Consider the following 15,531-nt stretch of genomic DNA (forward strand, 5'->3'; position numbering starts at 1 on the left):
AATTACACTATCATGAACTGCACAGAGTTGTTTTTAATTCACCGATGGTGAAGGTACTTACTGAGAATTTCTCGTACAGCTGGTAGGTTAGCAGTGGGTTGGGTAACTCTCTGAAGTAGAGCTTACACAGGGACCCAACACAATGGATATCCTGGAGGTAGAGATCCTTCGTTAACTCAGGGATCTGCTCAGAGTCAAACTCATGCCTACAAGAGAAATGAGACAATATCAGCTTCCAGTAACTTAGTGATGAAACACACAGAAGATATACAGTACATTAAAATTAACTAGCATTAAATGCCGTTTGCGGAAGAGAGTTCCAAACTTCTACCACCCTTTGCGTGTAGAGGTGTTTCCTAATTTCACTCCTGAATGGCAGAAGCCCTGCATATAGCTCACGAGGTGCAGAGTTTAATTTTTAAGATATGCTGCTTTATCTTAAAGCACATTGCTTCACTATCAGGCTCTCCAGTCCTGCAGATAGCAGTTTAATATCTACTTCAGTGAAGCAATGTGCTTTACGATAAAGCAGCACTCTGGGAATTAAACTCTGCAGCTCGCGAGCTATATGCAGGGCTTCTGCCATTCAATTAGATCATGGCTGATCTGTATCTTAACTCCATTTACCCTCCTTGGTTCAGTAACCCTTAATACCCTTACCTAACAAAAATCTATCAATCTCAGTTTTGAAATTTTCAATTGATCCCCAGCCTCAACAGGTTTTTGGGGGAAGAGAGTTCCAGATTTCCACTCCCCTTTGTGTGAAGTGCTTCCTGACATCATCCCGGAACAGCCTAGCTCTAATTTTAAGGTTATGCCCCCTTGTTCTGGACTGCCCCACCAGAGGAAATAGTTTCTCTCTATCTACACCATCAAATCCTTTAATCATCTTAAACACCTCAATTAGATCACCTGTTAATCTTTCATAGTCAAGGGAATACAAGCCTAGCCTATGCAATCTGTCCTCATAATTTAATCCTTTTAGCCCTGTTATCATTCTGGTGAATCTGCACTGCATCCCCCTCCAAGGCCAAAATGAGGTGCGGTGCCCAGAACTGAACACAGTCTCCAGATGGAATCTAACCAGAGCAGATTGCATTACCAATAGTTCTTTAGCTTTCAAGGAGCAGCATTCCTGACAGTGAAACACTACAAGGCGGCACAGTACTGAAATAAATCCCAAGAATGGGCTGTATGGGGTAACATCGTCACCACAGGGCAGGATGAAGGTTCAAAGCCCATAACTCCTACCGGAATGTCTTCGTATCTCAGCTGGAAGACATTTACTCAGTGAGAGCAAGATTACAGGTGACTCAACCTATGGTTATCTCTTGCATTTGCATATTTTATTTTAACACAAGAGACGTGTTTAATATCTCCAGATGATAATAAGCAATGCAAATTTCACCGCAGAGATCGAGCATTGAACAGTCAGGGGAATGGGGCAGAGGCCAAAGGAAGAGATTGCTTAAAACATTCAATGAAATCATTTAAACATCTGCTCAGTGTCTATCCTCATGGCACTGCTGAGGTCTGGAACTTGTTATATGAAGAAACTGCAGAACAAACCCTTTTGAAAAGGACTTTAAAAAAGAATCCACACTGTTAATGATTTAATAATGGAAAAAGTAATGATCATGATCTGTCAGTGACAGAATGAACTGATGCCAACAGGAGAAAAGGAACTCATCTTCCTCGTTCTGGTAACATTAGGGGCTGGGTAATCGTGGTTTCACTGGCAGTGCCAAACTCTTAGAGGATCAGTGCCCATAGTGATTTTCCCCCCATTTTGATTGTCCACTGAATCAATCGGTATTTGAATTTGAATGATTGGAGAACAATCTAAAAAATTTCAATATCTGTCCCACCGCCCCTCCCCCCCCCAATCAAAATAATTTCCAGTTGTAAATGCAGCAAAAAACCTGCAGCAAAAAGATGAATCAAAATAGTGACGGTACCCTGTCAAACTCAGCTGGGTCTAAGCCCTAGCTCACACTCCCAGCCTCTGTTATTGAAAATTTCTTACAATACAGACAAAATAGTGATGGTCGTGTATTATTAGGACAAACGCACAAACACAAGTCATGCCCAGTTATCACACCAGTACTACTGGTTAGTTGTGTTGAAGATGCTTTTCTGTACGAAGACCAGCAGCATCATTAACAGGATAATCACTGGACATGCAGCTTATAAAATCTCCAGCAGTAAATGTTCAGGCAATCACAGTCCTCATTGGTTAATGGGGAACCTCCCACCAGTTCTAAATCCAGAATGGAAGATGTTTGAACATTCAGTTCAGACTGGGGCTGGCTGTTTTCCTCCAGTTTTACACCATTACTGTCTGAGTGAAGGGATCACAGTCTGACCACAGCGAGCCTCACTTATCAGAAAACACCATCCTACCAGGAATTCACAACCTCAACTAGTCTAGACCACACACAGCAGGGTTCCACTGGGACACCACTGCCAAACATCTATATTCAGGAGTTACGGAATTAAGAGCGGCATTGTGGAAATTACATCTCAATCACTTGATGGCGTGGTGCTGAACACTATACAGAAGGTCACAAATCCAAAGTACTTTACTTTTGAAGTGCAGTCACGATTGTTATGTAGACAAATCAGTGGCCAATTTTTGCACAGGACAATCAGCAAATGAGATAAACAGCAAGTTAATTTGTTTTGGTGATGTTGGTTGAGGACTAAATATTGGCCACGATATCAGGCGAACTCTCTACTCTTCTTTGCACAGTGCTATGGGATCTTTTACGTCCACCTGAACAAGCAAATATCTCGGTTTAATGTCTCATCTGAAAGATGGCACCTTCAACAATCCCTCAGCACTGCAATGAAATATCAGCCTAGATTATGCACTCAAGTTCTGGTTTGGGGCTCGAACCATGACCTTTTGACTCAGAGGCAACAGTACCGTGTCTGAGCCAAGTCTGACACTGATAATAATCACTTATCCAGTGATACATTCTGGGAAGTGCAAATACATGTAGACATCAGGCAGTGTGTGGAACCTGTACCCCAGTGAGCGTCAGTGTCTGTGGAACCTGTACCCCAATGAGAGTCAGTGTCTGTCGAACCTGTACCCCGGTGAGAGTCAGTGCCTGTGGAATCTGTATCCCAGGGAGGGTCAGTGTCTGTGAAACCTGTATCCCAGGGAGGGTCAGTGTCTGTGAAACCTGTATCCCAGGGAGGGTCAGTGTCTGTGAAACCTGTATCCCAGGGAGGGTCAGTGTCTGTGAAACCTGTATCCCAGGGAGGGTCAGTGTCTGTGAAACCTGTATCCCAGGGAGGGTCAGTGTCTGTGAAACCTGTATCCCAGGGAGGGTCAGTGTCTGTGAAACCTGTATCCCAGGGAGGGTCAGTGTCTGTGAAACCTGTATCCCAGGGAGGGTCAGTGTCTGTGAAACCTGTACCCCAGTGAGAGTCAGTGCCTGTGGAATCTGTACCCCAGTGAGAGTCAGTGTCTGTGAAACCTGTATCCCAGGGAGGGTCAGTGTCTGTGAAACCTGTATCCCAGGGAGGGTCAGTGTCTGTGAAACCTGTATCCCAGGGAGGGTCAGTGTCTGTGAAACCTGTATCCCAGGGAGGGTCAGTGTCTGTGAAACCTGTATCCCAGGGAGGGTCAGTGTCTGTGAAACCTGTATCCCAGGGAGGGTCAGTGTCTGTGAAACCTGTATCCCAGGGAGGGTCAGTTCCTTCAAAAGAGGAGGGAAGGAAATAATCGTCAAAAATAAAAAATGAAATCTGACTTCAGACATGGTGACAATAAGAACTGTAAAACACCAGCATGGCACCAGATCATGGGGATGCACCATACAGCATTACTGTAACTGCACTCAACAGTGAGTACTCTGTCACAATTGAATATTAAAGCGAGCAGTCTAATCCCCAGGTCAGGTTTGCTGTGAAACCAGCATCACTGCACTGTAAACAAAGCATCAATCAGCAATCAGGCCAACTGATTGGATAATCTACACACCCAATCCAATAGCCAGAATCAAAAATTCAAACACTAGATTGACTAATCTGAATCTATAAAGATAGTTTAAAAGTTACAGCGTATTTAGAATGAATCGGCCTTTAAGACTGGGAGTTCTCACAAACTCCAGTTCACAGGAGAGTGACCCAGCCCCTTTCCAGATCTTGTAGCCTATTGTAGAAATTCCTAAACTGGGGGGTGTGTAACACAGTTATCGGAGTGGGTGCTGAGGAGACGCCAGCCATAACTCACTAACAGGTAATGCCTGCAATAACTATTTTCTCCATTGGCGGCACTGCCAGCAAACTAACAGCAGTGAAGCAGGAGCAGGTCCGAGGAATTCCCCGGCCCGTGAGCTCTAATGATAGGATCGGAGTTTACATTAAAACCCAAAAAGTATAAAGGAGCAGAGTTAAAACAGCTGAAGTGGGTTACCCGCTATGTCTACACTAGCATTATTTATACAAAACACAGTTTCTTAGAAAGAAGGGAAGGGAGCGTACGGAACATGAATCTTCGAAAAGGGACTCAGCAAAAATCAAAGTTTGGGATCCCCTGGTCCATAGGTTCTCTCAGATAAACTTCATCCTATTACTTGTGCTTTCACTTTGCTTATGCTCCTCCCTCACAATCTGCTGACAGAAAGCCAAGTATTAATATTGTGCAGCCTTGGAGAATGCTGGGCAAGTTTCAGCTGATCAATTGTGACCAAAGAATGTTTGTAACAGTCACTGTCATGTGGACTAAAACTCCATCATACATATCAGAAAAATCCAATTTGGTTCCCTGGTCACTGTGCTGAGATACAAAACCTACAGACATCAAGATGAATTATTGGAAGTTGTCGAGTTGGGTATAATGGCCAGTGCTTGAAGCTTTAAGCCTGTGAGTAACTGCGGGGTAATAATCTTTATATGTATGAAATTTATGCTGCTTTTCCACTGGCTTCAGTGAGGTGCTGGTTTGCAGATCTAATTTTGCAGATTTAGTGAATCTGCTAAGTATAAATTGGTGTTGCCATTGCATATGCAAGACCCACTGGTCAGGAACTAGCAGCTCAGACACCCCTCCAAAGCCAATGCACACACAGCTATAACATTGCAACAAACCAGAGGTCTGACAGAGGATTATGTGGAATAAAATTCAAATCCCAGGTAGGGTTAATTGTTCAATAAAAGAAAGTGTGGGTATCAATAACACTGAGTATTTAGCAGCTGAACACTATGCTAAAGGCAAGCGATGGACTCTGATCAGTATGGCAGGCTAGCTGCATTGTCCCACGCCGTGGGTTATAGTCACAACACTAACACCAATGTACAATCTCCTTTCAATCAGCACTGTAGGCTTTTAAGGCAGAATCCTTTCAAGATCCTGGTGAGGTATGTACTGCTGCAGGATTAAAGCTCGTCCAATTTGTTTTGCCTGATCAACAGCCAACACACTAAAAGGAGGAGAAGAGAGATACTAAATCTGTCCATCTACAAAAACATGCACTCTCAATGTGGGAACTGAAAGGCTCATCTGATATCCATTTTCTCGCTCAGTAGTGTTACTTTCATCTCCTCTGCTCAGATAAGACCTGCCTCCAGGAAGCTCAGATTCCTCTTTTATACAAAACATTTCTCTTCTACTCAACAACTTTTCACTCTCTCTAAATCTCAGGTGTGCCCAATTCTACCCCTATGTCAAGGAGGCTCGAATCTCTCTCATTCCTGGACAATATACAAGAAAGAGCTCGTAGTTGATCTGTCTCCCACCTGCAACCTGTGTTACAACATTTCCTGTCTCTCAGATTTTATCAGCATTACTATGCTCCTCTGAATTTTATTCCCTAGTTCCTCTTAAGAGGCTTTTCCAATAATGTACTGTCAGGTACAGGCGCACGATACTCCCAATAGCATCGGACAGAGGCATACTCAGCGCCTATAGCACCACCTGGGGCCTGACGGCCTGTGGATCTCAGGATTGGCGTCACAGTCGCAGACCGCGAGCACCAGCAGTGGCCAGCAAGATGCTGCTACACTAAAGAGGAGGGTGATACTCAGAGACCAGGGGCCTCCTCAAGTATCGCTCTCCCAGATTCACAGCGAGGATATATAGAGGCCTTTAAGAAGAACCAGCACCTGGACTCCCTGTGCTAGGATCCAAGGAGACCTTTCTGGTCTGAAGGATTTTGTTGCAGCAAATGAAATGCAAATGAGGGTTCTGTTACTGAGCATGGAGCAGACAGACTTCACAGGTCTGGAAACTGATGCAAGCATTGTGGGCGTCTGGCACTGGGAAAGATCCATAAACATTACTGCAAATGTTGAAACTAGGTGGCAGCACTGATCTGCCTGAGGCACTGCAGGCCTTAGCCAACTGATACACGACGGAGGTACAGGAACTCCCTCCCCTGGAGTGTGGCGCTGAAGACTTTGCAAATCACAACTCAATGAAAATTAAGTAAAAGCTGATTCCAACTTTACAAGAAAACAGACTAATAGTACAAGCAGACATATTAATTAATCTACCAGAGTCGAAAAAACATGGCACGGTGTGCTCAATATCAGATGTAGGGTTCCAGATGAGGCCCTTATCCACAGCAGGGAAAGGGAACAGCACCTGATCAGAGATACACACGATACAGCAGCAAAGCACTAACGCCTATGGTGCTGGCATCTCTACACCAGGTCCAACTAATCAGCTGCCACGTGCAGCCCATTTTACTGCAAGCGCCCGGAGGCTAAGGAACTGTTCAGTACAGTAATAATCCTACAGAATTTTACACCAAAGAAGGAGGCCATTCTGCCCATTGTGCCTGTGCCAGCTCTATGAAAGGGCTATCCAGTTAGCATTATTCTCCTACCCCTTCCCCATACCTTTTAAAATAAAAATTTCAAATATTTATCCACTTCACTTTTGAAGCAACTATAGATCTGCTTCCACCACTGTTCTTTTAGTCATAATCTTTAATTACTAACTCACTGACCCATGGAAATATTTTTCCTGGTTTGTTTGATCAAAACCCCTCCGAATATTGAGCACACTTATCAGATCCCCTCTTAACCTTCTTTGTTCAAATGAAAGGAGCCCCAAAGCTCTCTTCATAACTATTTTTTGAGGAGCATCGATGAGGATAGTGCGTTTGATGAGGTTTACATGGATTTTAGCAAGGCTTTTGACAAGGTTCCACATGGCAGATTGGTCTATAAAGTAAAGGTCCATGGGATCCAAGGGAATGTGGCAAATTTGATCTAAAATTGGCTCAGTGGCAGGAAGCAAAGGGAAATGGTCGACGGATGTTTTTGTGACTCGAAGACTGTTTCCAGTGGGGTGCCGCAGGGCTCGGTACCAGGTCCTTTGCTTTTTGTGGTATACATTAACGATTTGGACTTAAATGTAGGAGGCATGGTTAAGACATTTGCAGATGACACAAAGATAGGCCGTGTGGTTGATAGTGAGGAGGAAAGCTGTAGACTGCAGGAAAATATCAATGGACCGGTCAGATGGGCAAAAAGTGGCAAATGGAGTTCAATCCGGAGAAGTGTGAGGTAATGCATTTGGGGAGGGCAAACAAGGCTAGGGAATACACAATAAATGGGAGGATACTGAGAGGTGTAGAGGAAGTGCATGTCCACAGATCCCTGAAGGTAGCAGGGCAGGTAGATAAGGTGGTTAAGAAGGCATATGGAATGCTTTACTTTATTAGCCGAGGTATAGAATATAAAAGCAGGGATGTTACGCTGGAACTGTATAAAATACAGTATTTCATTTCCACATTCACCCGAGGAAGGAGGAAGCCTCCGAAAGCTTGTGAATTTCAAATATAACTGCTGGACTATAACTTGGTGTTGTAAAATTGTTTACAATTGTATAAAATACAAGTTAGGCCACAGCTTGAAGACTGGAAGACTGTTTCCAATGGCGTGCCGCAGGGCTCGGTACTAGGTCCTGCGCACAGTTCTGGTCACCACATTATAGGAAGGATGTAATTGCACTAGAGAGGGCGCAGAGGAGATTCATGAGGATTTTGCCAGGACTGGAGAATTTTAGCTATGGTGACAGATCGGATAGGCTGGGGTTGTTTTCTTTGGAACAGAGGAGGCTGAGGGGTGATTTGATTGAGGTGTACAAAATTATGAGGGGCCTAGATAGAGTGGATAGGGAGGACCTATTTCCCTTAGCGGAGGGGTCAATAACCAGGGGGCATAGATTTAAAGTGATTGGTAGACGGATTAGAGCGGAAATGAGGAAAACTTTTTTCACTCAGAGGGTGGTGGGGATCTGGAACTCACTGCCTGAGAGGGTGGTAGAGGCAGAAACCCTCAACTCATTTAAAAAAAACCTGGATGTGCACCTGAAGAGCCGTGACCTGCAGGGCTACGGACCAAATGCGGGAAAGTGGGATTAGGCTGGGTGGCTCGTTTCTCAGCCGGCGCGGACACGATGGGCCGAATGGCCTCCTTCTGTGCCGTAAATTTTCTATGATTCTGAAGCCTTTCATCCTTGGTATCATCCTAGGTGAATCTCTTCTGTACCCTCTCATTGTCCTTGATATCCTTCGTCAGGTTAAGGTGTTCAAAGCTGGACGGCCAAGTCCAATTGTGGGTGAACTGGGCACCAGCGCTCCCACATTGATAGAGTGGGGATCTGATCTTTTTGGATTCAGCGAGGTCAGCTCATTTAAGTAGTTGTAACTTGCTCCCTGTGCGTTTTCCACATGCTCTGGTAAGGCTCAGGCAGCAGACATGTGGGCAATGGCTCTTAAAGCGCTACTGCTCCTTCCTTCTACTTCTTAGGGGTTGTGACTGACTTCTGTCAAGAGGTGGATAGATACCCAGAAAGCTATAAGGGATAGTTTTGGCCAGGCTGGGAAAGAGAATGCAGGATCTTGGTTAGGAATTCTTTTGTTTTAAGTCAAGTAAGACATTCCATTGATGTGAGGAGGCACATTCATTATTTTGTATTACGCAAAAACAAGTTGTATTGATTGAACGACGTGAGTTTGATCAACACTGTAGTTCTGTATGTTCCCCTACTATGAAATAAAACAGCTAAGCAATTAGTGTCTGACCTCATCTTACCAAACAGTGCCAGCATGAGGCTGAGATAAAAGGCAAGGAAACGGTGTTCTAGTTTAGAAATGTTCAGATTCGAGGCTGAAAAAAGGCAACGGAAGCAGGACAAAGAGCAAGAATGAGAGCAACACAGATTGCAGGATGAGAGGGAATTGTGCGAATTCAAGGCCAACAAGAAAGACAGGCATAACCAGCAGCATGAGGCAAAGAGAAGGAGAAGCAGCATCACCGTGCTCTCAAACCGGCAGGGAGACACACAACAGTAACAAGTCATAGAATCATAGAGTGGTTACAGCACAGAAGGAGGCCTTTCGACCCATCAAGCCCGTGCTGGCTCTGTGTAAGAGCAATCCAATTAATCCCATTCCTCCGTGCTTTCCCCGTAGCCTTGCAAATTTTTTCCCTTCAAGTATTTATCCAATTCCTTTTTGAAAGCCATGATTGAATCTGCTTCCACCACCCTTTCAGGCAATGCATTTCCGATCATAACCACTTGCTGCATAAAAAAGTTTTTCCTCATGTCGCGTTTGGTTCTTTTGCCAATCACCTTAAATCTGCGTCCTTTGGTTCTCGACTCTTCCACCAATGGGAACAGTTTCTCTTTATTTACTTTATCTAAACCCTTCATGATTTTGCGGGTCTCACTATTTTAAAGGAGCGAACAATCTAGGCATTTGAATTATTAGTCAGTCACCAGAAGTGGAACAAAAAAGAGCGGCCCATCCGACTTGCGATATCACTGATCAGAAAGTGGTTGTGGTGTTTTCTTGGGTTAATTCTGCCGGTAGTGCAGACAATAAAGCTGCTATTCTCAGGGCTTATTATTCAATGCCTGAAGTGTGCAGGCAGGAATTTACTTATAGAGAGCTGGTTATTCGGCTCAAGGACACAAGGCTGATATGGCTGGAAAGTGAAGGCATGACAGATTACGAATTGATTTTCAGTTGATGCTGGGGACAGGTTTCTAGAAGTAGTTCTGGATGACTTAAGAATCTGGTTCCTTGATCAGAGGTGTAAAACTCTGAAGCAGCTGATCACTGTACGGCTTCAGTTGGTGCTCAGGTGGGAGACCAGTGCCTTGCGCTGTCCCACAGATGGGCCACTCAGTGAGCCAATGGCTCAGGCTGTCCCGGGGGGGGGCGGCCGGAGGGTGGGGCAGCCACGCAGCAGTCAGAGATCTGAAGACAATGAGCTGAGGTGTCTTAAATGTGGCAAAACAGGCTACAAGGCAAACCAGTGCTGGTCTCTTAGCCATTCTGCAATGCGTACTGGGAGGTGATATGAGCTTGTTAGATAGCAGCATCCTCTGAAATGTTAACCTGTGTCATCCTCTCTACAGGTGCTGAATGGCTTGCATTCTCTGTTCTTCTCATTTTTGAGAACTGAGATTATCTTGTATAATGGCCTTGAGAAGCTTACCCAATGTTAGGTTGTCTGATCTGCAGTTACCCAGTTTATCCCTTTCTTGAACAGCTGTGCTAAATTGGCAGAAATACAGGATATATTACTGTAAAATGAATTATGTATTTATACAGTCCATTTGAAGAATTATACAATCATTGCTCTGTGTTCTCCTGCATGTTCCAACATCTTATATTTAGAGTTGGAACCCTATCACATAGTCAATGATTTGATTGACCAAGAGCCAGTTTCAAAGTCTGCTTTCTCAACGAATCAGGAGTAGGATTAATTATGTTTATCCTGCTGGCATCAGCAGAGCAACAGATCAAACGCCTGATACATTTTGAACCAACTGGAGGAAGTGCAAACTGCAGAACAAGGTGCCTCATCCATGGCCCCAAGTAGAAGCAGCAAATTCTCGCAAACATTTTTTATGGGTGGGGGGAGAGGAGAGGAAGGAAATGTAAGGGCACAAAATCCAAATGGTTTTGTGTTTGATGGCTAAGTAATCATTTGCATGTGCAAAGCGAACAGGATCATGTATTAAATTATAAAATAATTCTAACTCTACGTACACAACGTTGCAGCAGTTTGTTCTGAGATTTGGATTGGACTGTATATTCGCAGAGTTACAAACACATATATTCCTGTCTTCCATAATCATGAGCTCATCCAAAACTCTGCTGTTCATATCTTAACTCGCACCAAGTCCCGTTCACCCATCACCTCTGTGCTCGCTGACCTACATTGTTCACCAATGCCTCAAATTTAAAATTCTCATCCTTATGTTCAAATCCTTCATAGTCACAGATTTTTATTAAGTAAAGGTATCAAGAGATATGGAACAAAGGTGGATAAATGGAGTTGAGATACGGATCAGCCATGATATAACTGAATGACGGAACAGACTCGAGAGGCTGAATGGTCTACTTCTGTTCCTATGTCTCTGTTAATGCTCATTGATTAATTCTACAAATCCATCTCTGTTTGAATTTTTCATGTAGTAATCTTATGTTTTATTTTAAAAGGGTGGTCTCTTCATACCTCTGTGCACCAAAGGATGAGCCTCATCAGCAAATAAGAGGGTCTCCCCGGAGACCTGCTGCCCAGGAGGTGCCCCACCGGTCTCCCCGGAGACCTGCTGCCCAGGAGGTGCCCCACCGGTCTCCCCGGAGACCTGCTGCCCAGGAGGTGCCCCACCGGTCTCCCCGGAGACCTGCTGCCCAGGAGGTGCCCCACCGGTCTCCCCGGAGACCTGCTGCCCAGGAGGTGCCCCACCGGTCTCCCCGGAGACCTGCTGCCCAGGAGGTGCCCCACCGGTCTCCCCGGAGACCTGCTGCCCAGGAGGTGCCCCACCGGTCTCCCCGGAGACCTGCTGCCCAGGAGGTGCCCCACCGGTCTCCCCGGAGACCTGCTGCCCAGGAGGTGCCCCACCGGTCTCCCGCAGATGGGAAGTGTCCATCTCTGCTCAGTGCTGCTTCACAGTGAATCAGCTGAGCTCATTCTCTCATTGCAAAGAACTGGATGCCGGCAGTCCATTGTGCCCTCCTTCCTTTCCCATACTGCTTAAGCCTCCAGTTGCTAACCAATGCCTTTTAAAGTGATTTAAGAGGAAGGTGTTTGGGTGCGATCAGCTGTCATGGTAAACCCTCCATTCTTGGACTATAACAGCTTACCGTAGCTTCTGAATATTGGATGCAATTCCCGAAAGTCGGTAGATGCCATCCACAACTCCATGTCTCTCAATAAAATCTGTGCAGCTTTTGAGTACCTGGGGGACTGAAGAGAAGGGGAGACTTGTCATACTCAGAAAAATCAATGTATTCCTCACAGGTACAAAGCAAGGAAAACATCCACATCTATCTTCACTACCAGGTGAGCAATTTCCTTCTCCATCCTCATCTAACAGGTAAACTGTGGGTATAAACAGTTAAATACAACTTTGTACAGGTATCAGGGAACCCACCTGGAAATGTTCAGGTACTCTGAGTACGGGACTGATGAACCTTTCAGGTACGTGTTAAGAGAACAGGTACTTTTCACTCATTTTTACCCCTGGGTGTACCTCAGAGTCACCTCTTTCATCTATCTTAACCAACCCCGTCTAACCTGGTAACTGCAGGACTGCCAGAGGCCCGACTGTTCCAGGAACACTACCGCTCATTTTCTGCATTAAGACAAATGAACTGAACTCAACTGTACAACTTAACACAAATCGTATAAAGGATAGTTCTGTAAATCTGTCTGGCTGCTCAGGCTAGGACAAGGCCCAACATCTTTTACTCCAAGTTTATCTGTTAACAGTTGGAACAGAGTTCCCATCCCACTGGTTTTCACTGCGAGAGAGCGCCTCTTTATGTTTCTAGGCAGAAGTTTTTGCTCATCTCATTGTAGTGTTTTCACCAAATGTTTATCGGGCGGGAAAGTGGAGTTGAGGTCGAAGATCAGCCATGATCTGATTGAATGGCGGAACAGGCTCGAGGGGCCATATGGCCTACTCCTATTTCTTATGAAGTGGCTGCACCTTCAGCAGTTTCAGTGACCAAATAAATCAACCATAAAATAACCAAAAATATCCCTACCAAAAACAAAAGGAACAGTGTAATGTGGCTCATTTACTCTTTGAGGGCACGAGGGGTGTTTCTGTTTTCCATATAAAAGCATTTCTAGGTTCCTTTATGCTGCTCCCTCTGTTAAAGTTAAATGGGATCACAATAATCTCGTTACTAAAATAACTGAAGATCAAAACAAAGCAGGTTTTCATTGTACTGACAGATTGGAGCCCCCGATGAATTGAGAAATGCCTGGGCATTGCCAGCGATGACGGACATGTATTGCCAGAGTTGCTCCTTGGTCCACTGGTGTGCCAATAAAAACAGAACAAGCCATGACAGACAGAATCTCGGGTAATACCAGGACATCCACGCTCACTGGTACAAATGTGCCGATCAAACAAGTCAGTCAACTGAAAGGAATCCTTGTTATATAGGTTATAGCACAGCACTGAGTCTCCAGGACAAGATTTGTAATGATAGTAAGTGGCACTACTGCTTCTATTATCGCCACCCATTTTTAGTTGTACATTCAATTAGTAGATTTTGAAAACTGCATGAAATAAAAACGCAGTCAGCCCTTACGGGGCTAAAAAGCAGCTGGTTTTGAGGCAAGAGCACGTGAAGGATTGAGGGGTTTATGTTGCCTTCAACTTGTCTGACATCTGAAGACACACAGTGGGTAAACTCTCCTCCAATACAGTGGGCATCTGCCACCCTGCCCCCCATTATCACTCTGTCACACACCTGTAGAATCTTACTTCTCAATTCAAAAATGAGTATCTTTGGAGTCTGAACAACAGATGGATAGGAAATGTAACCCTCCCAGTGGATTCTCATACAGACAGAGCCAATCTGACAGACAAACCACATACAATATGGTAGGACGTTAATCAGTATGGCTCTCCCAATGGTTCAGTGGACAATGTGGTACTGAGTCATAAATAACACAAACGCTGCAGGTTCAATCCCTGGTGTGCTGACTTTAGAAAACAGACTTATTTATATAACTCCTCTCAGGAACATCGCAAAGTTCTTCAGAAACACTGAACTATTTTGAAATGGCTGCAATGTGCGTTTACTTTTTGTTACTTAGAATAAACAGCAGATATTTTACATGGCCGAACAGCAGCACGGAGATGGATGACCAGGGAGAACGAGACACTGAGAGAACTCCCTGCTCTTCTCTGGATTGAACTGTTACTCGCTGCATTAACCAGCTGAGCAACTGGGAAGCCCGCAATTATTTTTAACCAGGCCACTAAAATCGTTCAGTGCACCCTGGTCTGTGATTGTAGGGTGAGAGATATTCATTAAATAATCACTGACTAGCTGAGGTTTCTATTACGGACATAGACGCTGGATTTAAAACAAGGACGTCAGCTCCAGCGCCAGTTTATACAGCTCCCTTGTGGCTGCATTTTTGTATCACATCCCAGATGTGAACATATGAACCTTATGATGGCTTCAGTGCTCCAAAGGCATGAACATATCAACACTGGGTGCCATTTGACACTGAGTGTAGAGACACCAAGTTAGAATCTTTACAACGGACTTACCCAGCATGTGCATCAACCCCTCTCCCCACCATAACAGAAAGGCAGATACTATCAGATGGCACTGTAACCGGGCACGAACAATCCCCTCTCCCATAGAGGGGTGCAGCCGGACATGCTGCTCAGTATAGACGGGCAGACAAAGGAACAACAGCTCAGTGTTTCCATTTCAAGGAATCAGTGTGCAGATTACTTCTGGACTTCATATAAAGTTGTGTTCAGAAGTACAGGGAGCCCCTCAGTGTAACACTGCACCATTCAGGATTCTCCCTAACAGGGAAAGCGCAGACCCTCTCTATCACTATAACTCATTCTCTAATGAACTCATCCACACTGTAACTGATATAACACACTCCCAACCGTAACTCACTATGACACACACACACAGTCCATTACTGTTACACTGATATAACAATTCTTCCAGGGAGGCACACATTTATCAGTATAAGATAAACCCTACCTAACCTCTTTACATGATGTGGAGATGCCGGTGATGGATTGGGGTGTACAAATGTAAGGAATCTTACAACACCAGGTTATAGTCCAACAGTTGGACTATAACCTGGTGTTGTAAGATTCCTTACATTAACCTCTTTACAGACCAAGATATAGCATGCTCGTGGATTTCTCCTGTTAATAAATCACTCTCTATATAAGCACATCCTCCATATAGGTTGTTCCGGATTATTCCAAAAGCCTAGGTTTGGTCCTCGTGTGATTACAGCAGAGTTTTCATCTTGTGCCAAGTGGGAACAGGTGTGCCTTTACTTCAGTCAGTTTTCAAAATCACTGGAGTTACTCGAACACAAGAGAGACTTGAGCACATAATCCAGGCTGACACTACCACTGCAGTACTGAGGGAGTGCTGTACTGTCGGAGGTGTCGTCTTTCGGATGAACCGTTAAACCGAGGCCCTGTCTGCCCCCTCTGGTGGATGTAAAAGATCCCATGGCACTATTTCAAAGAAG

The 15,531-nt window shown here is 44.7% G+C and overlaps 1 protein-coding gene across 5 annotated transcripts in view; it reads right to left on the reverse strand.

Annotated features, from left to right (window-relative positions):
- Positions 1–15,531, reverse strand: part of LOC137301557 (rho GTPase-activating protein 32-like) — a 469,652-nt gene that overhangs the window by 41,136 nt on the left and 412,985 nt on the right. For all 5 annotated transcript variants that reach the window (XM_067971106.1, XM_067971109.1, XM_067971107.1 and 2 more), the window contains 2 exons: positions 12,132–12,234; positions 62–206 (listed from right to left, as the gene is read on the reverse strand). In XM_067971106.1, the coding sequence (XP_067827207.1) occupies positions 62–206; positions 12,132–12,234 (248 nt within the window). The remainder of the gene's footprint in view (positions 1–61; positions 207–12,131; positions 12,235–15,531) is intronic.

The sequence above is a fragment of the Heptranchias perlo genome, chromosome 33, assembly GCF_035084215.1.
Source record: "Heptranchias perlo isolate sHepPer1 chromosome 33, sHepPer1.hap1, whole genome shotgun sequence".
NCBI lineage: Eukaryota > Metazoa > Chordata > Chondrichthyes > Hexanchiformes > Hexanchidae > Heptranchias > Heptranchias perlo.